Here is a 25,628-nt window from a genome sequence, read left to right on the forward strand (position 1 = left end):
CATGTTTGTTCTAGTGTTTAAGGCCTGGAATGTCCATTGTTGATACCCATTTTTGATGGCCTCAGAGTTTGATTATTTTTATACCAAGAACATACAACAATGAAGAGAGGTAAAACTGTTATTGCAGGTAGCTCATAGATTTTTTAATTTTTTATTTGAGGTAGAACTCCTATATAAATATTTATGTGACTTATTTTTGCAGGTGATAATTATGACTGTGGATGTGCTTGAAAAAGGGCTTGAAACTGGATTATTACAGCTAGACATGTTGAATCTACTTGTGATTACTGATGCACATCGTGTAGCAACTTTCCCTCCTTTAATTAAGGTATGTATTTTTATTGTACAATAGGTGTACTTTGAATGTCAGGAAAGGGGTGACAAATTAAAGTTATGTGAAAGTTGCATATTAACTAGATCCTCAAGTGATCAAAGATAAAACTTTTTTTCAAAACCTCTCCAGACAGGGATTCTTTATCTAAAAGATCACTTATGTGTACATTGTCAAATTGTAACGTATTTTGAATTTTGCTTGTAGAGTAGATGTTATTACCATAAAATCTTGTTGAACATTTCAGGTTTTAAATTTATGTCGTGGATGTAGGATCCTTGGCATGACATCACCAGTCTTAAGTCATGCCTGTTCGCCACCACAGTTAGAATCCTTCCTCACACATCTACAGGATGCTACATCCTGTGTCGTAGATACTTCCTCAGAAATTGTCACAGTCCTAAGGTGAGATTCACATGAGTTGCAAGAACCTTATGAAGATGGTTAAATGATAGTTAAAATTTCAAAGCTCTTGCCTCATCTCTCATGAAAAGGCTAATAAGAAGGAATAATTTTCACATTAACAGGTATGTGAATAAACCAGTAGAAAAGATTGTAATGTGCCGCGACCCAGATCCTGACGAGCGTTCGGAAGTAGAACTAGAAGTGCGAAGACTTGTGGGAGAAGCTCTCAGTTTCCTTGATAATCATCGCTATGACTTGGTGGAAGTGTATGGGCCAGAATATCAAGAATTTTGTGATGACCTGCCTGACCCCAACAAAGAACCAAGGCAGATATTGATGGATTTCCTTGATGTGCTCAATAATTTAGGTATGTAGTAAATGTTTGAAAAGATTGGTAAATAAGTGTATGTAGGGCTAGGTATTGGTGTTGTATGTACATTTTTTTTATACTTTAAAAGATATTTTAATTTTATTTTTGATATATGTACCTTCCTTTTTGTTATGTGAAAAATGTAATGAGTGACTCGCATCTCAAAAATTAATTTGGAGATTTAGCAAATTTTTCATTTTGAACATCTTATAATCATCAGTATTATTGATATATATGTATATATATATTTTTTTTTATTTATTTATTTATTTTTTTTTAAATTATTTTCTTGCTTTTAGGATTGTGGTGTGCTGACCGTGCAGCATTGTATGCTCTTGTGGAAGTTGAGAAGCTAAAGAAAAAAACAGCTTATGACAGGCATTATCTTCTGCTGTGCATGATTTTCACTGTCATGGCTCGTATAAGGTATAGTACAGATATTAAAATCTCAATTCTTACTATGTACATCTTGCTAATTGGTGACTTAGGTCATTTGATGTGCTTAGTATGTTAACCATACTTGATTTATGAATGTAAAGATCTGCTTATTTTGTTGTTCTGTTAAGATTTTGTAAACTATGATTTAAAGTGCTAAATTTAATCCCTTCTGAATTGTTTATTGTGAAGTTCTGCCAGAGCAGTTCATGTTTTCAGTGTTTGTAATATTAATTAACCTTGCTTTAGCTATTATATTTTATATAAAAAGATTTTACTTCTGTCCCGTTTCAGAGCTGTTGTTGAGCAAGCATTTGATAAATATTCTGAATTAGATCAGATATTGAAATTCTCAACTCCCAAGGTATTGCGCTTGGTAGAGATCCTCCGGCAGGTCCGACCTCTCAATTTTGTGGATCCGCGGAAGAGAAGGGATAGATTGGAAACACTTGAGAATGGGAAACCAGCTGCTGCTCTTGAATGTAGTGAAAACACACAGGAAGACAAACCTTTAGCAGAAGATGAGAGTGCACGAGAAGATCCTTTAAAACTTGCAACTGAAGTAGGAAACACAGAAAATCAACAAGGATCTGCCTCCAAATCCAAAGTCGAAATGAGCTGTGAAGGTTCAGCAGAGCCAAGTGATACTACTACAACATTATGTGTTCAAGAAAGCATTTATGGAATTTCAGAAATTCCTCTTGTAAGCTCAGGCGATGGTGCTAAAGATCCAAATGATGAATGTGAAGTAAATAGTGGAAATTCCATGCCAGATCTTGAAGCTGAGGAAGAGCTGAGTGAAGATCACTCTCAGATCCATGGTAACAGTGTAGTTCTGACAAACAGCACAGAGCCAGCATCAGAAGATCCCTTTGTAGCTGATGAAAATTCCACAGAAGATAAATCAGAATTATCTCATGGAGCTCCATCTAATGTGTTCTGTGGATCGTCCATTGAAGATTCTAGTGAAGTTGTTGACATATCCACTGATGGAGGATATTTTACTGCTGTCTCTGATGTTTCTCCAAAATGTACAAGTAAGGCTGTGTCTGATTCATTTACAAATGATATAGAAGACTGTATGATGAAAGCAAATTGTAATAACCATGAAGTGAATGTGTCGAGAATGAGTGAAGTAAATACTGAAGACTTCCGTGCTGAAATAACTGACAGATATAGTTGTTTACAAGATAGTTTGGAAGATGCCGTAGAATTCACTGAGCACAGTATGAAAGGAAGAGCTGCTGATGATATGCACACTACAGTACAAACTTGCCCTGAAACTACACAATATTGTTCAAATACCTGTGAAGATGTAGTTGCTAAGACTAATAATGAGAATGGATCAGCATTAGAGGACAGTTTATGTAGGCTTAATATTAAGGAATCATCTTGCACAGATGGCTGTGATACAGAAAGCATCAAGAGCTGTGATCTACATAATGGAGTTCTGAGTGCCAAAAATGAATTGCTAGACACTGCCATGATACAAAATATGAAAAATATGACTCTATGCAATGGATTTGAGCATGGCAGTAAAGAGGATATAATGGATTCTGAAAAAGACATTACAAGTAAAATGAACGGCCATGTTGATCCATATGATTATGATTCAGAAAGTGAAGACATTAGTGATAAATATAAAAGCTGTGAATCAGTACAAAGCCAGGCTAGTGTGGAAACTTCCAGTCAAGAAGGCTCCATATCAGACACATTTGTTCCCCCTGCTACCTCTGATCTGCCTTGCAAGGCAGATGCTACTTCTGCTGTTGATGAAACTGCAACTACATCTGATTCTTCACCAAATGATCAGGAGTTACCTGCTCATACTGATGGTGTGGAAGAATCTCAAGATCTTGCTTTAGTTTCTACTTCAGGGACAACACAGAACACACCCAGTTGTTCTGACTCTGCTGCCTTTTCCAATGCTAGTAATGGGACGCAACCTGCAACACAAGCAGTATCATCAGAAGCAGCTGCCATGGCTGACACGTTGGCCATGCTATTACCTAATAGTGGTAAAGGAAGGAAAAGACGAGATGACATTAAGGAGAAAGTAAAGGTCCACAATCCAGAAGATCCTGATTCTGTGTGTGGCCTTATTTTTGTACATCATCGGAGTATGGCCAAGATCATATATAGGCTATTAAAGGTGAGGTTGCACTCTTTACTCTGTTTTACTTTTTATATGATTTACATTTTTAGGCAAATAGAAGAAAAGGTAACAGAAAATGCCACTATTTTGTTTAATAGGTTACTGATAGATAAATTAAAGTTTAGGCAAGTTCTTAGATTGCATTATGAAAGATATTAACTTTAAGAATGTAAAGATTATATACTGTTAATATTTTTGTTCTGCTCTCAATTACCCTTGCTAATTTGTTGATTGTGTAAGCAGAAACATTTATGCCTTATAATTTTGTTAATTATATTTTGATTTCCTGTATTTAGGAATTGAGTGACATTGGGGGAGATTTTGCTTGGATTTTCCCCCAGTACACAGTAGAAGCCAAGGAAAGTGTAAAGGAAGATCCCAGGGCTGCAGAGGCAGAACATAAGAAGCAAGAGGAAGTACTCAGGAGGTAAGAGTGATATGGTACCTTTGAATAAGTATTCTAAAGTTTGGAAATTTAATTTTTTTTACTTCCCCTTCTTTTAGACTTTACATTTTTCTTGAGAGGGCTTAACCCATCCCTAACGGGGCTATTTTGGCTTTAAATGGTTGAAATGCCGGGATACTCAAACGCATAAGCCTAACGCATCTGGATTCTCGGCTGCGAGCGTCTGACCCAAAAACCACTAGACGCGATGTCTTGTCACCCGTCGTGAAGGGGTTAAAGGGAAAGTGATGCAGATGATTATATAGAGTAAAAGATGAGATTCTTAAATACTTTATTTCTGGTTAGATTTCAGTACTCATATTTTAGGCTTTATACACTTACTTAATAATTTTATATCAGATATTGCTGCTTTAGGGATATTATATATTACATTTTGTATAGATGGGAGATTTTGGTTGCAAGTTCTTGTTGTTATTTTACATAGTAAGATACTTTAACATACCTGTCTTGTAAAGGCCATTTGTATTCTACTGTTATAAGCATATTTTAACTTCAAAGATCCTATTTTTTATCTTTAAGATTTCGACATCATGAGTGCAATATACTTGTCTCAACACGAGTATTAGAAGAAGGAATTGATGTTCCACAGTGTAATCTGGTACTAAGGTAAGGTGTCCCTCTCTTGTACTAATTCTCTATGAAAACTACAAACATAATCAGAGTTTCAAAAATAATGTGTGAAAGAAAATATATAAGATTAAGCACAGGACAGCTCAATGATGTTAAATGTTTCTCTCCTCTCCATTCATCACTGACTTTCTTTCCCATAGGTTCGATCCACCCACCGATTATCGCTCATATGTCCATAGCTGTGGTCGAGCAAGAGGCCATGACACTTTCTATTTTCACTTGATTACAAAGAATCAAGAGTTGAGCTTTCTACATGACATGGCAACCTATTCTGCATTTCAACAGGTAGAATAACTGTTTGATCTGTGATCTTTCATCTGACTGATTCTCTCCCTTTCACCTTTCCATCTTCTGTCTCTCTTGTTGCATAGTAACTTCATGATAGTAATGTAGACTTGCAAAGATAAATTTAGGAAGTTCCCAGAAATGAAGATCCAAATTTATGGGTAGATGATGATCTAAAGATGTAAAAGATATGCCTTTTAACCCTTCTGTTACAGGCATATTTATGAGGTCAGATCACTTTTGTTAAGTATTTTATCTTTTGTTGAAATTACAAGCTATTTTCGTTATAATGACCTATTATACCAAATGCTAAGTAACATTACTCTTTTAAGGTAATGTATTTAGACTCATGTCATACTGTAAGTCTAGAAAATAATAGAAAACACTCTTCTAAAGATGGCCAATCCAAGCTGAACAGCTGTGGCCCATCTCGGAATGGTTAATGACTTCTCTATGTGTAACTTGAATATTCATATATAGAGAGCATAGTGGAGGTAATCCATGTATGACACATAGAAAGTCTTAGATTTTATTGAATCTTTGCTCAAGAGATATTTTTAGGATTTAAAAAAAAAAATTAAGGTTCATGTTTGAAATAGGAAATATGATATATTTCTTCTTTTCTCCTTCAACAATTTTGTTTTGTAAGGATGGCTATCATCCTGTGTATATCATGCTAATAGACAGATTTTACAATTTGATTTATTGCCTTTCCACATATAGGTGCTTGTAAGTCATTGTGGCAGTGTTGAGGTGGGCACAGACAGAGAGGTTCTTTCATCAGAAGCCAATGCAGCACATGCCCCATATATAACTCCAGCTGCAGCTGCTGTTACCATGGCTTCAGCTATAGGGCTCTTGAATAAGTAAGTTTCTAATTTGGTGGTGGTGTCTGAAAAGGAATGAAAAAGATCATTATATGGAAATAATAATTTGTATTTAATCAAAATTTGTGCTTTGGGTACTTTGATTGGATTTTTTAATGGTCTTTTACAAGCCATTAATTTGTATAAAAAAGTATTGGCTATTTATCATACCAGATCTGTCAGTAAAGTTATTGCTGTATTGGTTTGTTTTTATACTATAGTCTTGTTCATTCATCTGTATGGAAACTGAAGTTGAGAAAGGGCCATAACATCAAAAAAAGGGTGTATTATAACCAAAATCAAACTTGATGTGTGTCTTATTATGATATTTTTTTTGTCAAATATGAATCCAGTCTATTCAATCTCTCTAGAGTTGTTGTCCTAAAACCACTGTTGTCAGTGAAAAGGATTATGTTAACTTACAATATTTGGGCTTAGTTTTATGTTAGTCCTTTTTTCCCCCTTTCATAGATACTGTGCTAAATTACCAAGTGACACTTTCACTCGTCTAACTGCAATGTGGGATGTAGAAGAAATGGAAGAGACTGCTGGAGCACTCAAATACAAGTGTAAGATCATGTTGCCAATAAACTCACCTTTGAAGGGAACTATTGAGGTAAGCATTTAAGAGGAAAATCTTTTCATTTGCATGAGAATTGGATTGACTCAGCCCAAGAGTCTAAAATCTACAAATCATTTTGCCAAACAATCATATTTACATCCAACCTATCAATATTTTTAGACATATTCTTTTGCTTACAGGGTCCCTGGCAAGATAAAGTTTCTCTAGCTAAGATGGCTGCAGCTCTTGAATGTTGTAGAAGGCTACATCAGATGGGAGAGTTAGATGATCAGCTTCAGCCAGTAGGGAAAGAGAGCATGAAGTTAGATGATCACCTGTGTGCTCCACCTGCTGATGACCAGGTACCAGAGGGAATGCCTCGACCAGGAACAACAAAAAGGAGACAGTATTACTATAAAAAGGTCAGTTGGAATGTGGTTCTAAGATATTATATTGCTTGTCTACAAGAATTTCTTTTTTTGTAAGTGATAAGTTGTGTTATTAAGGTTTATACTCATATGTGGAATTAAAGAAGTTGGAAGATAGTTGGAACTTACATGCTTACTTGGTGTAAGTTCTGGCAAGAGCCCCATTTGTGGATTATGCCAGAGCCATAATTCACGACATAATTCATGTGCAGTATCTTAGATCAGGTAACAATTTGACTTTATCCTCACTATCTGACATGGTACCAGCAAGTGCTTTAGCACATGATAATGCCTTCTAGCAGCTTCTTTCCTCCCTAGACTCTTAACCCATTCTGGCAGGGGCTTATATTTACCTAATGTTGCTTCTGCCAGCAAGATAACAAGCAGGGGCAGCCTCAAAGTGCGAGATCTCTCCCTGTGTGAAGCCAAGCTTTACCTCTTACAGTGCTTTTCACCTGCCTGATTCAACGGGGTGATAAAATGAGGTTTATGTATTTGTTTACATTATCTTCACAAGTGAAGAAAAATGTCTATACAAATGGGATTCCGATAATTGTATTTATATATAATGATGTAAAATGTGTGTTTAGAGGGAGAGATCATGACATAGTAGGATGTCATCTGGTGGCTGCAAAATATTCCCATGACATGATATCATGTCATTCAGAAGGAGTGAAATATTCCTTTGTTGTGAAATCACTTTATCCGATAGGAGCAAAGTATTCCCATGATGTGATATCCCATTATTTGGTGGGAGCAAAATATTCCCATGATGTGATATCACATCATCCTGCATTAATGAGTTAAATACACCACAAAAACCCAAATGATTATGATGAGACCTGTCAGCAGTGGGTTAATGCATATTTATATACATATGTAGTTAAGAATCTCAGCATTTCAAAACCTTCTAACCTTTAGAAATTATGATACTAATTTCTATATCATATTGTTCAGAATTTAGCCCTGAAGGTGTTTTCCAAAAATGATTTACAAATGACAAGTGTCTCTTTTCCTTTATAGGTTGCTGTTTGTCTGACTGGGGAACAACCAAAACAAGGACTAGATTTGTTTGTTTACAAGCTAGACATGGTGCTAACTTGCCCCATCCCAGATGAACAAAATACTCGTGGTCGTAAGATTTACCGTCCGGAGCAGTCCTCACGTTCATTTGGAATCATCACAACAAAACCAATCTCACAGGTATTCTGAATTACACTTCTTGTTGTATGGGCATTTTGTTACCAGTTTAGCTAAAAGAAGATATGGTATCAAATGGAGCTTGACCCATTGGATACAGGGCATCCATTTTCTAGTATGGCCCACAAAAGCACCAGTGAAACCTGCCGTGCACACCAGACAGGGTTTTTTTTTTTCAGAAGGAGAGTGTGTCAGTTGATAAATCTAGGGCCTCATGCTCTCCAACATTCACTGGCTATATTTTTGTGTGTTAGTCAATTTTTGTGTTTTACTATATTATGAGGCATATATATGTAATGCCTTCTCAATATTGTAATTGACTAAAATGGTAGTATAAAGTCCATATCAGCTAATTATGTTCTTTATACTCTGTGTGACTGAAGTATTATAATTTTATAAGAGTACAAATAACAACTATTTTCATAAACAAATAAGAAAAAAAGGATCATCTTAAACAAAAAAACACTGGCACAGGGTCACATTGCAGCCACTGTACACGGTCTGGTTCACCTTCCTATTCTTATTTTGCCTTCATGCCCTACATCACCAGTACTTTAGAACTGGTGTTTGATATCCTGCTCACTAAAGTTATTGCTTAGTAGAGAATGTGGATGGATGTCATTCAATGCTTTCTTCCCTGCTGGTGCCAGAAGAATGATGCCATCTAAGTTTGGGAGTTTAGACTAAGCCTATATTATGGTAATTATAATAATTGTAGTGAAAAGTTCCATCATCTGTCACTAAATATAACTATCACTCTTAGTATGAATGTAAAAAAAATAATGATAGAAAATACTCTGATAGGTAAGAAATGTCACATCACCCAACAGGCTAATGTGTTAATGCAGGCATACAAATCTGTGCAAAAAGGATGTTTTTAATGAAGTCTTCCATGATTTTGATTGTGCTAAGTGTATCATTTTCAATGAAAAAGATATTCATGTTTAGTAACTGAAGTTTAAGTTAGGCCCTTATTTTTGTTGGTATTCTTCACCGTAGTATCAGTTAGTCCTTTGAGCAAAAAGAATGTCAGCAAATCTATGATACAAGTAATTCATAAATTAAGTATATCTCTTTGCTTCCTCATGTTTCATCCAGTCCATTTTTTCATGTTTCATATTTACTTAACTGTTTTCTTCATGACACCTCAGGTCAGTGGATTCCCAGTATTCACACGTTCAGGGGAAGTCGTCGTTCATGTCCAAGAAATTGAAAGAAAAGTTAACGTCACTCAAGATCAGTTGTCGGCCTTACAGTACTTCCACAAGTTTACCTTTACACATGTGTTACGGCTGGAAAAGTATCCAATCAAGTTTGATCCCACAAATGCAAGAACTGCTTTTTATATTGTACCTCTCAACAAGTGTAAGTTCCTATATCTGTTTCTTTTTTGGATTAGTGTTATCTTCCTTGTTCTTTTTCGTATTAGAGCATTTGTTTAAATGTATTTATTATGAAATTTAAAGGATTATCTCTCATTTCATTTATTTATTTTTTACTGTTATTTCAATTTGTTTTATCTTTTTATATATATATATATTTTTTAGCAGTATGCATATATTTTTATCTAAAAGTGCAATACATTTCACTAAGTTGCACATTTTCTTTTGTTTTTTCAGTTAATGGAAGTGAAAGTATTGATTGGGAGTTTGTTAAAGAGATCCAGTCTGAAGGAGATCCCAGACCAGTCCCTCCACAGGATGATGCAAGGAAAAAGTTTCAATTCCAGCATGATCTCTATGAAGATGCAGTAGTTATGCCTTGGTACAGAAACCAAGATCAGCCTCAGGTGTGTTATGATGCTTATCCCTGTGTAATGAAAGGAATGACGTGAATTATGAAGAGAGGTGATTGATGTGGCTTAGATATTTAGGGATGTTCATTGATTTATGTTTGTTATTAGTCATATTTATGTTTTCATAGGCTATGGTGGGGGTTTTGAAACTTGTTAATCTAACAGAGATTTGTTTTGCTTTCAGTATTTTTATGTAGCTGAAATCTGCACCCATCTCAATCCACAAAGTGATTTTCCGGATGCAGGGTTTGAGACATTTGAGAAATACTACCTAACTAAATATGGCCTTCAAATATGTAACCTTGCCCAGCCTTTGCTTGATGTTGACCACACATCTGGGAGGTTGAATCTTCTCACTCCACGACATGTTAACAGGTATGGCCTCAATTGATCTTGTAATTGTTGAGATTCTTAGTTTGACAAAATTATTACAGTATGTCATATAAATAGTTCTAAATAAATGTAGTAACCATGTTTTCTTTGTATTACACACAACAGGAAAGGAGTGGCACTACCTACCACCTCAGAAGAGACTAAACGTGCCAAACGAGAGAACCTTCAACAAAAGCAGATCCTTGTACCTGAACTGTGCACCATTCATCCCTTCCCAGCCTCATTGTGGCGTAAAGCAGTATGCTTACCAACCATACTCTATCGTATTAATGCTTTACTTCTTGCTGATCAACTACGCCTCTCAGTGGCAAGTGAAGTAGGATTGGGACTCCAGAATCTTCTTCCAGGTAAATGTTAAGAGGAAAAGTTTGCCTTTTGATAATGAAAAGAGATTTTGTGTGTGCGTGCGTGCGTGTGTGTGTGTTTTTGTTTTTGTTTTTGTTTTTGTTTGTTTTATCAGCTATGGACAAATTTCATGCTGAATCTGTGATAAAAAAAAATATTTTGTTTGCTTTTTATTAAGTATTTATTTGCAAATTAGAGAGGATCACCTGTCCTGAATAAGTGATTTGCAAGAAGAATAAGATACATTAGTGACTTTCCTTTTCCGTCAGATTTTTCCTGGCCACCATTGGACTTTGGTTGGAGTTTAGCTGATGTTCTCAAGAAAAACCAAGAAAACCAAGAGCAAGATGACAAATCAAACAATTCATCGGAAGCCACCAACAACAAGCAGAAAGCCACCAAAGCTGAGAACCCAGAATGTGAATCACCAACTCTGACAGCAAAGAAGAAGGCTCCCAAGAAAACAAATGATATGGAAATTGGCACATGGTCTAACGATATGGCAGTTGACCCTCCGACACCTCCATTCGATATGGACACGATGAATGGGCCAGATGAATTTGAGATTGATACATTTGATCCAAATGTGGCCCTGCCTGACAACCTTACTCTGCTAAATGGATTTTCAGGTGCTGATGATGATATAGAGGGTGAATTAGGTGCTGACTGGGGCACTGGCATCACAGAACGCCGGACAAAGAGCAGCTGCAACAAAGACAGCAAAGGAGGGATGTTTAGAGTGGGTTCACCCTCCAATTTTGAGAGTGATGGATGGGACATGTTTGGCAGTTCTGGCTACAATGGCGGTTATGGAGGATATGGTTCCTATGATGCATATGGTGGCTATGGAGATTTCCAGGGTCTGGCAGATGATCTTGAAGGCTGTGAGTCTGATGTTTCATCTGACATGGATGATGATGATAAGAGTCAGACAGAAAAACTGTGGGATGAGGAGGGAACCAAGCGGCGGTCTAGCATGGCAGCTGACGAAGGGTCATCGGATGAAGAGATTGATCTGAATTGGCCAGATGAAGATGAAGAGGTGCGAACTGAAAAGGTTGAAGAATTTCAAGCATTTTTAGAGGAGAAGCAGAAGATTATAAAAGAAAGTTCCTGCTATCTTGCAGAAAATGAATCACTGCTAATAGAAAAGGCACACAGGAAACTGCAGAATGAAGGCAAATCATCCCCAGAGAAGGTGTCTCATCGTACTGAGAGTTCTACTACAGAAGGCTGTGAACAATTATCTTCAAAAGGCTGTGATAATGCTCAACAATCTACCTCAATCATGATTAGAACTGTAAACAGAGATGAAACTCTTGCACTTAAAAGGCCAGACTCTGAGGTACAGTGTTCTTCATGGAACAGCATTTGTGAGGAAATGTCATTCAGTTTTGATTTCCAACCCGACCTTCTTAACCATCCCGGACCATCACCAAGTGTCATACTCCAGGCACTGACTATGTCCAACGCTAATGATGGTGTGAATCTAGAGAGGCTTGAAACCATTGGGGATTCTTTTCTGAAATATGCCATCACAACTTTCCTCTATTGTACTTATCCACAGCGTCATGAGGGGAAGCTTAGTTATCTACGTTCAAAGCAAGTCAGTAACCTAAATCTCTATCGTTTAGGTAAGAGGAAAGGACTTGGAGAGTGTATGGTTGCCACAAAGTTTGAGCCCCATGATAACTGGCTGCCACCTGGATACTTTGTTCCAAGGGAATTAGAAGAAGCTTTGATTGACTCTGGGGTACCTGCAGGTCATTGGAACATGGCAGACTTACCTGGACTTCATGACTTGGCAAGTGATGAAATTAGACGGCTTGTTCAAGAGCGTTCTGAGCAAATAAAACGCAGCAAGAATGAACAGGCAACAAGTGAACTTATGGCTACCCAGAATCCACATGATCTGCCAATATTTATCCCATACAATTTGCTCACACAGCACAGCATCCCAGACAAAAGTATTGCCGATTGTGTAGAAGCCTTGATTGGTGCTTACTTAACCACATGCGGGCCTCGGGGTGCTCTACTATTTATGTCTTGGCTTGGAATCAAAGTGTTGCCATGTACACTAGAAGATTCTCCCGAAACCGGTCAGCTCATTATATATGGGCACTTAGAATCTCCTCAGTCTCCACTGTACCATTGTCCTCTTACTGATACCAAAAAGGAACTAGATTTGCTTCTTAGTGGATACCAAGTGTTTGAAGAGAAGATTGGGTACACATTCCAGGATCGTTCATACTTGCTGCAGGCCTTCACACATGCTTCATATTACAAGAATCGGTTGACTGACTGCTACCAGAGACTTGAATTTCTTGGAGATGCTGTTCTTGGTAAGTGCAATGAACTTGGAAAATGTTACTAGAAGGCCATGTAATCTTTATACACATCATAATGAATTCAGTGTTTCCACCCAACATCTAGAGGAATTTCCTCTGCTGTCTTTAAAATTTCCGTGATGTCTTTTATGGTCTCTGGCATATGAATGAGTCTTCTCATGAAAGTTTCTAAACATAAGATATCAAAAGTCAAGACATAACCCAGTTTCCAATTTGTTTTCTTCATGTTGTATGGCTATTTTCTCTTGTCTCCTATTTCTTTATACACTTGACTATCTGCTGTTGCTCATGATTGAGTTTTCCTGTCTTTTCTTTCATTTCTCTCTCTTCTCCTCAGTGCTCTTTTCTTTTTGTTAATTGCTCAATACAAAATTTATTTTGTATTTTCAGATTACCTGATAACTCGCCATTTGTATGAGGACAAAAGGCAGCATTCACCAGGTGCACTAACCGATCTTCGTTCAGCATTAGTGAATAATACCATATTTGCATCTCTGGCTGTCAAATATGACTATCACAAATATTTCCGCCACTTCTCACCTGGTTTAGATCGAGTCATCAGGGACTTTGTAAAGATGCAAGAGGAGAATGGCCATAAAATCAATGAGGAGGTAAGAATCAACAGACTGTATTCTATTTTTGTTGTCATTGCGGTACATATAGGTGATTTGAAAAAATGTAAACCTTTGGGTTTATATATTTACAATGGAACTATAAATTATACATTCATATATTTGTAATGATTAGTAATATTTTTACATGTGTTTTGTTGTATACATGGATCTATGTTTTTGTGTGTGTGTAACTTCTTTTTCTCTCTGTACCTTAGTACTACTTCATGGAAGAAGATGAATGTGAAGCAGCTGAAGACATTGAAGTTCCTAAAGCCCTTGGTGATGTATTTGAGAGTGTAGCAGGTGCAATCTTTCTAGACTCTGGTAGCTCCCTGGATGCAGTGTGGTCTGTGTACTATACTATGATGTGTCGGGAGATAGAACAGTTCAGTGGAGTGGTACCAAAGTCGCCTATTAGGGAGTTGCTAGAAATGGAACCTGAAACGGCCAAATTTGGAAAGCCCGAACGTCTTGTAGATGGGAAAGTTAGGGTTTCAGTTGAAATATTTGGAAAAGGATCATTTTCAGGTGTTGGTAGGAATTATCGTATTGCAAAATCAACAGCTGCAAAGAGGGCTCTGAGACACTTGAAAAAGTTACAAATGATGGCTAATCAGGGTATCTGATTGGGTCGCACCTAGTGAGGGAAATATCATATACAGTAATTTTTTATACATGTGAAGTAGAAAGATAAAACTGAAAAAATAGATAATAACAAATGAATTCAGGGTTAAGAAAGATCTGAAATTTATACATGCAGCATTTACAACTTGGATTTTTGTAGGTTTTATTAATGAGCAGATTTTGACTAACATTTCTTTTATCATAAAAGAATATTATCACTGGCAATTGAAAGAGTGGACAAATTTGCTTCAGGGAAAGGTAATGGGTGTCAGCAAGTTCATAAGTTGCCATTTTTATAGCCATTATGTGTAACTTTACTTTTCCCCCTTTTATCAAATTTTATAGAAAATAAAGTTTACTTTCAGTTAATTACTGTAGACAAATTATCATGCCTACATTTATAATCAGTCATTTTTATTATAGGTATTGAGAGTACAAATGTGCATAATACAGAAACATTGCAGAATAATCCTGCAAAAGATTCAAGTGCAATTGTGCAGGCTGCTTCATGCCTTTGTTATGACCAGTAGGTTATGGGGCTCAGAGATCTGTGCTGTGGGCCAGGAACTTATAAACTAGTAACCACACAAATCAAAGTTCCAACATATGAAGGGTGTACATTACAATATTCTTTCCAGGTTCCTTAGTGCAATGCAGACTTACTCTCAGTTACTCATCTCTTCTTTAAATCATACAGTTTTGGGTCATTTGAAGAAGGCAAACACATACTTATAAGTTGTCACAGGCTTTGTAGTTGTAAGTTTAATTAGACTTGTTCCAAGTTTTTTTATTCTCCTCTCGCCATTCTTGTATGACTGCATTGTTGACTTTGGTTCTGTGTTGAGAAGTGCCATCTCCCAGTGACCCAGTCCTTGAACTGTTCCACCATAATGCTGTGATCCCTTACCTGACATTTAGTTCAAATGTTAAGATTTATATTATTGTGTAGATTATTGGAGTCATTGTAAATTTTTGTATAATTTATTACTAAAACTGTCTGCTGGCTCTCACAACTTGAAAAGGCTTTCTATGTTCTGTGCTATTGTATTTAAAGAAACTTTTTTATGTATTGGCTCAGATTTTATTGTTAAATGTACCTTATTTGTATTTATGATAATGCTTATTAAGGAGATTATTATTATGTTATTATCATTATTTTTATTATTATTATCATCATCTTTATCATTGATGTTATTACTAAGATGATAATTATTATTATTATTATTATTATTATTATTATTATTATCATTGTTATTGTTATATGTGTTTTTTATACATATATTTATAAAAGTTGCCTAACCAAACATCTTGGAGATGCTTTATATCAGTTTGGGTCATAATTAGTCTCCTTTGTAAACGTGTGGTTCATGGTAGATCTTATTGCTCTTTCAATGGAAAGCTCCATAGGCTGTGGCTGGATTAAAACAGGAGAAAATCTTTTGTTATTAACAGGATATGTCTGAACCACTTCCATATATATATATTATATATTTAAATGTATATGTGTATATATATTTATATATATATATACATATATATACATGCATACATACATATATACATATATATATACATACATACATACATATACATATATATACATACATACATATACATATATATATACATACATACATACATACATACATACATACATATATACATATATACATATATACATACATATACATACAAATACACATTCAAATACACATACATATACACATACATATACACATACATATACATATATATATATATATATATATATATATATATATATATATATATATATATATATATATATATATATATATATATTATATATATATATACACATATACACATATACATAAACATATACATATATATTAATTTTCTTTGAAGGGGCGTGGTTATGTAAGTACTTGAGATTTGTGGGTATTTATGGGAATGCAGCTCCAGAATGTTTATGTATTTGTTTACACATACATATTCAGACTCATTTTATGAATATGTGAAGTTTAGTTTGACCCAGTTTTTGAAATCAGTAAGGATCTCAACAAGAGCATTTAGGTATGTACTGTATGTTGGAAAGTGCTTCAGTTTATGCTTCCCAGTTTACTAGCTGCCTATTCCTGTAGGTATGAAATGTGACTTTAGCTTGAACTGTAATGTTCTCTGTGATTTTGACCAAGATGAAAATGATCTTAGTATTATTGGTGTACTCTTAACTTGAAAATGTCCTTATGTTTACAGTAGCTAACAGTATAGTTGTGAAACATTGTTATTATTATTATTATTATCATGTTTTTATTTTCATTTTATTTTTTGTTTATTTATTTTGTTTGATTTTATTTTATTTTATTTCTTATTTTTTTATATATATATTTTTTCAATTGACATTAAAAGACAACTACCAGTTAGAGTTTATGATTTAAAGAAAGCAGCATAATTAAAAATTCTTGAACAAATTAATGTTAACTGAATTTAATTTCCCGTATGTTCATCCTATCTTCCTCAGTGAGTTATTTATTGAAGTTATTTTATTAGTAATTGGAATTCTGTACTTTAAAAGTGTAGTGGTGACATGACTTCATTTGTTACAGGTTTTCCATTGCCTTTATTTTTAACTCCACACAGAGAAATGTATCTCAGTTCTTGCTGAAACTTCATTCTATTTAGTACATGAATTAGCAGCATGTATATGATTAGTTTTCACTCATTTAGAGTAGTATCACAATGTTCCTAATTATCTGGTGATGCAAATTTGCTCTGAGAATCTTTATAGTTATCTTGTTGGATATTGAGATGACTGCTATGGCTCTTCATGATCTCGGTACACAATGAAATACAGTTTGCTCATCTTTTACTGTTTAGTAAATAATCCCTTAATATTCATTCATGTGTTGCTTAATGCTATTGCTGGAATTTTAACATTAGCAAGTAAATTTGTTCTTAATATTGTTATATTCAGTTCTCAACATCATTATATTCTGATATTCAGTGTACGTATGGAGTGTGAACAATACACAATGTTGATACAAAAAAGATGCATTTTACACTGGATATCTTCACATACATTATATTATCAGCTATAGCCAGTAAGTAGAAGTTGCATTATTGAAAAAAGTAACCATTAATGCAGTTTTTGAGATCCAAGTTGGTATTTATATGCTGACAAATACTTAGTCATTATTGCTTCTGTCAACATTTTATTTGGTACCATTCATGGAGCTTCAGGTTGTTAGTGGTTATTAATCCTAAGTAAAATAATCAGAAAAGAGCCTATTTAGTTTTCAAGACACAAGTACAAGTTTGTTGTAATGATATCAGGAGTATTTAATATTTCTCAAGTTTTATTCAGAATTTTTAATATTTCATTTACAAAAAAAGACTATATCTTACATTGATATAGTGTAAATGTGCCATGTATGGATTGGTATAGAATGCAACATTCAGAGCTTTAGAAAGAGAAGTGAATTGGCTTGAGCATGCATGCTAGATTCATACCTGCATATGTAAAACTGCTTGATTGTTTACATTTTATAGCTATGATATGATCAATAGATTCTGTCTATGGACATTCTTGGATCCTTGGTTATGATTTTTTCCTAGTCAGATATTGGTCCAAGGTTGTATATGAATATGATCCCAACAGGGCTTTGGTAGGGTAAGTGGTGTTTGGGAAGTAAACTTTTTGTACCATTGCAGGCTGTAACAACTAGCAGAAAGTGCCTCCCAACTTACAGTTGGGGAGACGTTTATCAGCTAGTTGTCTTGTTCATGTGATTCACTCCTGCAGTGGTGCTTGTCAATTTAGTTTTTATATGCAACTCTTGAAATTTGAGAGTTTAATCAAGTTTGCTTCTGCTTACCCTGTAGTTATTGTAGGGGTGCAACATTGAGGAACATGCAGCCCTTGAGCACACTATCATAAGACACTCTAGAAATAGATATGTTTTCTCCTGTTTTTTTTATTTTTTTATTTTTCTTTCTTTCTTTTATATTTAATATTGCAAGGATTTCTTTTAAGGATTTATGCAATTAAAATGTCTTAACTCCCATTTTACCTCAATTTTGCACTTAGATTTAAGACTGAGCTATGGCCAGGGTCCAGTTCCCATGTCGCAGTAAGGAAGCACGCCTTTTCCCAGCGTATCCTTAGTGATAGGGGAATTGGGCTCACCCCTATTTGCTCAGCTGCAGCTATTATTTGTTTGCAGTACTATTTACTCCAGGGATCATTTGTATTAATAATAAGTGATCTCATTTATGTTTATGTATGAGGTTATTATTTTTGTAGTATAAGATATATTTAAAATAAAGAAGTTTGATAAGAATAGCATCTGACAGTTGCACTTTGTAAATAAATGTAATTGATTTTTGCTATTACTAACTGTAATGGGAAATTGAATTTTCATATTATCTTTGTGTCACAATGTATCCTTGCAGGATTTTTTTCCTCATCAAATATCCTAATCGTGCTGCAGCATATAGGTGATTTTATGCTCAAGACAAAACAGAGAAATATGGTGTAAGATATGTTTAGCATTTTAAAGATTTGGTTAAGGAAGACATTATGTAATCTGGAACCTGGAATACAAACATCAACTCCTATCCTTGTTTGCCAGTCTTTTTTCCCCTTTTCCCATTTGTTGTATCCATTTCCTTTTTTCCTCCACCTTTTTTTAAAGGATGATTTCTCCCTTGTGATTTTAGATATCCTGAAGTACATTTGTGTGTGTGGGAGGGTGTGTGTGAGTGTGTGCATTCATGTGCATTTTACATTGAGGTCCATCCAATATCATTATGTCCTAGTTAAATGATAATATGCCTCAAATTATTCATAATTTTTTTCACACCATATTTAATTGGAATAATTTAATACCAGTGTTCTGAATCTCTGAAAAGATAGTTTATGTTAGACACAACTTGTATTATAGTAACTAATGGAAGTCAATATTATTGTTTTCATGAACCAGTAAATGTGTAAACATTATTACCATCACATTAGTGTATATACACCATTTAATTGTTCAAACATACATACATATACTTGCAAACATTATTTTTTTATTTTATTTTTTCTTATGATATCTCACAACTTAACTGTTTGAAGAGCTCTATCCCTTTCACTTTCATTCCAACACTTCCATAAAATGAGGATAGATACATGTTTTCTTTGTTCTACTCCTAATATATTTTGTTTATAAAACACACCACAAATATGATTCTTAGTTTGTAATTTTACTACAGTTACATAAATAGCTGGTTTGATTTGAATAGTGAAATCTGCATTTACCTTTTCAATGGTATATTACTTAGTAGATATAATTAATTTTACAATTACTTTTACAGTCAAATATTTTGTTGGTCGGCCTCCAAATGTACTGACTTTTCAGTAATTTTTTTATATGAATTAAAACTTTAATTTAATAATTTCCAATGGGGGAAAGTATTGCTGATTTCCATAAGTACATAAGGAATGCATTTTTATATTTAGTTAACAAAGGAAGAACACATACCTAAAAACAAGGTCACAAGAAATACCTTCTTTTTATCTTTCAATTTTCCTTCTCACTTTTTTTCTTCTTTATTGTAAATGAGTAGATTTATCATACTCATCAGTATTACAGTAAAACAACTTCTGAAGCAATTTCTACTGATCCTTAAACTGCTAATCATATCGGCTATTCTCTCAAAACCTATCAAATTTCAGAAGACAATGTGGTTTTATAGTGAAATACTTTTACTAAGTAGCAGGGATAAATGGTTGCTCATTGTTTGTTAATATTTGCAATACTATATGAAGAATAATGATGGATATATATTATATTTGATATATTTAGAATGCAATTTCCATTTTTATTATAAGAAAAGGAATCATATCATGTAATAAACAGCTTTCGGAAACAGAATTTGAAGGTTATATAACAAACATAATGTCCAAAAAATGCATTTCAATGTCAAAAGTAAGCAATAAAAAGAAACTAATTTTTGGAAGTAAGAGCTAAGCATTATTATTCTTTTTCTGCTAGGTGGGGGAGGAAGGATAATGTAAACTTTGGGTTAGTATGTTCAACCATTGACATACTTCCATCTTTTGTATGGTATCTGCAAAAGAAACAGCTTTTTCATTTATCAATAAACCTGAGTACCTAACAGTCCTCATTGACTAACCATGATTGTACTGGTAAGGTGTATTGGTTGCACCAGGTGTCCTTGTCATAAGACCTTTGCTTGGTATGCATGTTCATGTAATTTCTGTATTTGATTATATTGTCGTATAAATAAAATTGGTGTCAGTTACCCTTGCTTCTCATTTTCGATTCCTATTTATTTTATCAAACCCATGATGTCCAGCAGTGAACACTTACTACAGGGCTTTGATTATTCAAATCATGATTATATTTTCCTTTATTATTCCAACTTAACATTTTTTTTATCAAGATTTCCCAAGTAAATTCTGTTACTTTCTGTTCCTGAAATAGTTCAATAAACTTGACTGTACAAGTAGTTCAGACAAGCTTTATCTTCAATACATACATGTATGTAATTATGATAGCATTATACTATTAGCCCATCCGGCTGTGTGCCAATGCTCTATAAAGATAATGCTTGCTAGATACCTAGGATGGGTGCCATTCATGGCTCTTTCCTAATAGTGCTAGGAGAAAGTGGTGCCATTGAGGCTGGATTTTAGGTGAAACCTATTTTGCTTAATATTACAGCGATTATAGTAGGTATGATTGCAACTGTCATCATCACTTTTGCATATCATGACACCCATCTGCAATGGGTTAAAGAATACCAGTTTTGCTTGAATATAATAAAGAACATCAGGGAGTTTGCTGTGCTATTCTGTAAAAGTAATTTGGTAGAATATAGATTGAACGAGAGCTTTTGGATAATGGAATTATTATATTACAATTTTATGAATAGAATTGCCCAGCCATATACCTAAATCTAACCAGTTATCAGACTTCTTTGGTATAACTAGTTATCCATGTAATATGCCAAATGTATTTCCAGTTTTTATAATTTTGATTCTAAAATGTGAAATTATATTTCAGTCAAATTATCAGTTTAAGGTTTTACAGGTCAATAAAATAACATAAAAATTTCCAATACAGATCTTTATTCACTGTATAGGGAATTCAACAACAAAGTCAATTTGAGACAAACATAAAATCAACTATTTGCACTAGTGAAATGTATGAATTACAAACATTGAACTTGCTTTAGTAATTATTAATTCCTTGCATAAGATTTGCTGGAGAAAAAATTGTAAGTGATTAATGTGAAATAAATGCAGTGCAAATACTTATTTTTGTAAAATAAATTGTTCAATGAATTCTAGTTGTTCTGCTTCTGTTCTTTGTAGAGATTCATACTGAACACGTAGCCTCTCCAATTCCAATTTCTTCTCTCCAATCAATGCCTGCAATGAAAAATGTGGGAATATATCTATGCTTTACATATTTATTAGCTGAGATACTTGTAGTTTTTAAATAATTTAAATTTTATATGCATATACTAATAATAAGCAACATTTTACAGTTGAATAACGATGACGATGATGATGATGATGATGATGATGATGATGATGATGATGATGATGATGATGATGATGATGATGATGATGATGATGATGATGATGGTGACGACGACAATGATGAAATTCTATATTCTTGATTCCATACACACTGTATTTGGTTATGCACCTGGCTCAGTCCCTAAACTCTTGTCTCTGGATTTCTTTTTCTCTCCCTTTACTAACCATTAATTGTAGTTGCTGTGATTCACGCTGCTTGCTCATACTTTTTATCAAATTCCTGGAGCCAATGGCACGCATCTTCTCTGTCTCTACTGCAGCACTTAATGAATCTGCAAGTTGGATGAAATTGTCTGCTCGCTGGTGAAATTCAACAATTTCTGAAAAGACAATAAATTAGTAGTTATTCACATACTATACCTTTGTTGATATTCCATCAGAGACAGGACTACAACAGACTTAAATTTGACGCATCAATCAACAACTTTCCATTGACCCTCGAGGTGTTATTGACAAGTATAGGCTTCACTGTCCTAATGAGCTAGGTGTCTCAATTGAGAAGAAGGTACGCTTTTTACCTTCATTCAACAAGACATTACTTTTCAACCAAGACACATAACAAAACCAGCTCAACACCACACTGTCCCAGAAGGATATTAATTCATAATTATGTCTTGTTATGGCAAGTATGAGCTGGCTGGAAATAGCTAACCCTACAGGTGTCATATCAAGGCTAGAGGATACTTTTCAAGCATCTCCATTCAAAAACCTACTGCTTCTCAACTACTATACAACTAAACCAATTCAAACCACACTACTTTAGGAAGACAGTACTTTATAATGATATTTTGTTTATAAGACATGTATTTGTAGCTTAGGATTTATGGACATCCTGGTTTATCCATGCAACCATACCCAGGTTTGTAAATATTAAATAAATCTTTAAAAGGAGGTTAATCATCATACACAAACTGACATCCAGATTGCACGCAATATTTTGCTGGTGTATGCTATTCCTGTCTAATCACTTTTTATCATAAAACTATATTTACATGACTGAGGAAGATATCTTAGTAATGCGCAACATATACCCACATTGGCTTCAAGATGAGAATTTTTTCTTGTCCTTATAATGGCTATATTCTATCCAAATCCATTTAAAACTTGTTGTGATCTGTGATGGAAAACCTACAATCTCAAGTCCAAACCAATAATACCAATGCAGTGTTAAGCCATCACCAATGCCTCCATACTTTGCGCTCCAGAAAAGGCCAACAAAGCTAAATCACATATATTCTGGCAATGCACATCTTGAACCCATTCCATATTTAATGGTAAATCATCAGGGAGATAAACAAGCTCTATATTGCCACAGTATAATATTTTAACTCATTTCCGGGGGATGACTAGATGTACTCAAAGTTTTAAAGTTTTATTACTATTGTAGTGCTAACTTCTATAGGCTTTAAAAGCCAGCCTAAATCCTTATTCTATGATAGTTTTGATGAAAAAGAGAGTACATTTTCCTCATTTGACTGTTGTCCGCAATGGCAGATGTCCTATCACTGATGGCCAGGTGGCTTGGATCACATCCATAATTGGTTAACAAAGATGTTACCATATCCATATGACAGAATAGTTTTAACTATCTCTATTCAGAGAATCAGTAAACAAAAAAAAAAAGTTTCTGCCACACAATAGTTACCATAATTTCTATATTAAATTATTAATAACACCAATGCCTATTAACTCTAAATCCCTTTAGAATTTGAAAGTCATTACCCAGTAAAACCATCCCTACTACATCCATAGCAGCAGTGATTTAGGATATTCATAAAGAGTAAACAGTATATTCCCTTTCCACTCTCATTATCAAAATTTGACAATGGAATGAATTCGGAATTTCGTTAAGAAAATTACAAAACAAGCAAGAATTATAACAGCCCGATGTCATTAAAATCTTCCATTCCGATCTAAACTTCTATCCAATATACAAAACCAGCCTATACTTACTATCCACAAATTCTTTGCATTCGTCCTTTAGTTCTGCAGTTTGCTGAGCAACTTCTGGCTCTAAAACTCTGATCTTATTAAGCTCATCGAAGTACAGTCCTGCTTTCGCAAGAGTCTCATCAGCCATCGTTTTAGTGAAAGCTTCTACTTCAGTTAGTCACCGGTATGCACTGACAGACGAAGAGTGAACTCGCTGCGTCGATTTCTCGCTCCGCTTCCGAAATTCTCTTCCCGGAATGCAAACACGGCGTTCGCGGTCGGGATTCACGCATGCGGTCGGATTCATTAGCATCAACCACGATCAATAGTCATTCAGGCAACATGAAGAATTCGCTCATCAACAGTAAACAATAACTATTTAGGCAACATGAACAATTAAGTCATCACCAACAGTAAACAATAACTATACAGTCAACATGAACAATTCGGCCATCATCAATAGTGAACAAGAACCATTCAGTCAATATGAACAATTCAGTCATTATCAACATTAAACAAGAACCTTTCAGCTATCATCAGCAGTAAACAAGAACCATTCAGTCAATATGAATAATCCAGTCATCATCAACAGTAAACAAAAACCATTCAGTCAAAATGAACAATTCAGTCATCCTCAATTGTAAACAACCATTCCCTCAACGTAATCAGATTTGATCAATAATCTAATATAATAAAATTATTCTAGGTCGCGTAATATTATGATCAAAGTCAAATAGTAGTTCTTCAAGACCATAAAAGATGAATAGAACAAATACTGCTAATCTATATGGTAAATTCCATTGTTATGAATACAAACACAGACACGTGCATTATTGTTAATGATAGCGATGAAGATGGTGAGAATGAGGATGATGATGATGATAATGATGGTAACAAGAGTAATAATGATGATAATGATAATGTTAATATCATGATAACAGTGATGATAGTAAATTCATAATAATAATGATAATAGTAACATTAATGATAATAGTACTACTACTACTACTAATATTAATAATAATGACACTACTACTACTACTAATGATAATGATAATAATAATGATAAAGATGATGATGAGACTAATAATGACGATTATAGTATTTATAGTAAATATGATAATAATAACAATTATAATGAATATAATTATCATTGTAACAATAACAATAATGAAAATAATAATGACAATGATAATATTATAAATAATATTGATAAAAATAATAATGATAATGATAATAGCAATGATAATGATGATAATCATAAGAATAATTGTAATGATAACATTTTGATAGTAGTAATAGTGATAACTATGATGATAATAATAGTAGTTGTAGTGATAGTAATGATGTTAATAATCACTATATTAATAGTAACATCAATTATAACAGTAATAATAATGATAATGATGATAAGTGTAAAAATGATACTACTACTACTCATAATAATGATACTAACAATAAGGATAATGATAACAATGCCAAAAAAAGTGTTGATATTGGTATGAGGTATCATGAATGTCATTATCATTGTTATCATAATCATTATTACTCTCATATCAATTTTATGGTTAGCATTATTTTTTTTTGTTATCAATATCATTATCGTTATTATGATCATTCTTATTATCATCATTATCATTATTGTTAGTTGTAGTAATATCACGAGTTATCATTATCAATGTTATTATTGTTCTCTTTTTTTGTCTTCATTTCATTATCATCTCTATTATTACCATTATTATTATCATTATCAGTATTATTGTTATTATTTTCATTATAATACTGTTATCACAATTCTTTTTGGTTTTACTCTCATCATTATTATCATTATTACTATCATTACTATT

At 34.0% G+C, this 25,628-nt stretch overlaps 2 protein-coding genes across 2 annotated transcripts in view; one reads left to right on the forward strand and one right to left on the reverse strand.

The window, feature by feature from the left end:
* Dcr-1 (Endoribonuclease Dcr-1) overlaps nucleotides 1-20,543 on the forward strand; it is a 32,349-nt gene extending 11,806 nt beyond the window's left edge. Inside the window, exons 5-23 of the mRNA XM_043030995.2 lie at nucleotides 203-328; nucleotides 579-736; nucleotides 859-1,103; nucleotides 1,406-1,532; nucleotides 1,836-3,693; nucleotides 3,993-4,123; nucleotides 4,682-4,768; nucleotides 4,933-5,077; nucleotides 5,801-5,943; nucleotides 6,415-6,559; nucleotides 6,706-6,927; nucleotides 7,957-8,136; nucleotides 9,285-9,498; nucleotides 9,753-9,922; nucleotides 10,113-10,303; nucleotides 10,427-10,668; nucleotides 10,936-13,008; nucleotides 13,405-13,625; nucleotides 13,844-20,543. Coding sequence (XP_042886929.2) covers nucleotides 203-328; nucleotides 579-736; nucleotides 859-1,103; nucleotides 1,406-1,532; nucleotides 1,836-3,693; nucleotides 3,993-4,123; nucleotides 4,682-4,768; nucleotides 4,933-5,077; nucleotides 5,801-5,943; nucleotides 6,415-6,559; nucleotides 6,706-6,927; nucleotides 7,957-8,136; nucleotides 9,285-9,498; nucleotides 9,753-9,922; nucleotides 10,113-10,303; nucleotides 10,427-10,668; nucleotides 10,936-13,008; nucleotides 13,405-13,625; nucleotides 13,844-14,254 — 7,089 coding nt within the window. The 3' untranslated portion in view covers nucleotides 14,255-20,543. The remainder of the gene's footprint in view (nucleotides 1-202; nucleotides 329-578; nucleotides 737-858; nucleotides 1,104-1,405; nucleotides 1,533-1,835; nucleotides 3,694-3,992; nucleotides 4,124-4,681; nucleotides 4,769-4,932; nucleotides 5,078-5,800; nucleotides 5,944-6,414; nucleotides 6,560-6,705; nucleotides 6,928-7,956; nucleotides 8,137-9,284; nucleotides 9,499-9,752; nucleotides 9,923-10,112; nucleotides 10,304-10,426; nucleotides 10,669-10,935; nucleotides 13,009-13,404; nucleotides 13,626-13,843) is intronic.
* Nucleotides 20,544-21,351: 808 nt separating this feature from the next.
* On the reverse strand, nucleotides 21,352-24,074 carry IFT20 (intraflagellar transport 20). Its single transcript, XM_043031003.2, has 3 exons — nucleotides 23,803-24,074; nucleotides 22,015-22,169; nucleotides 21,352-21,675 (listed from the first exon to the last, which is right to left on the reverse strand). The coding sequence occupies exons 1-3, from the start codon at nucleotides 23,927-23,929 to the stop codon at nucleotides 21,559-21,561; spliced, it is 399 nt and encodes a 132-aa protein (XP_042886937.1). The 5' UTR covers nucleotides 23,930-24,074; the 3' UTR covers nucleotides 21,352-21,558.
* Nucleotides 24,075-25,628: the final 1,554 nt, after the last annotated feature.

The sequence above is a fragment of the Penaeus japonicus genome, unplaced genomic scaffold (genome assembly GCF_977035675.1).
Source record: "Penaeus japonicus unplaced genomic scaffold, GWHDUDI00000001_assembly GWHDUDI00000002, whole genome shotgun sequence".
Taxonomy (NCBI): domain Eukaryota; kingdom Metazoa; phylum Arthropoda; class Malacostraca; order Decapoda; family Penaeidae; genus Penaeus; species Penaeus japonicus.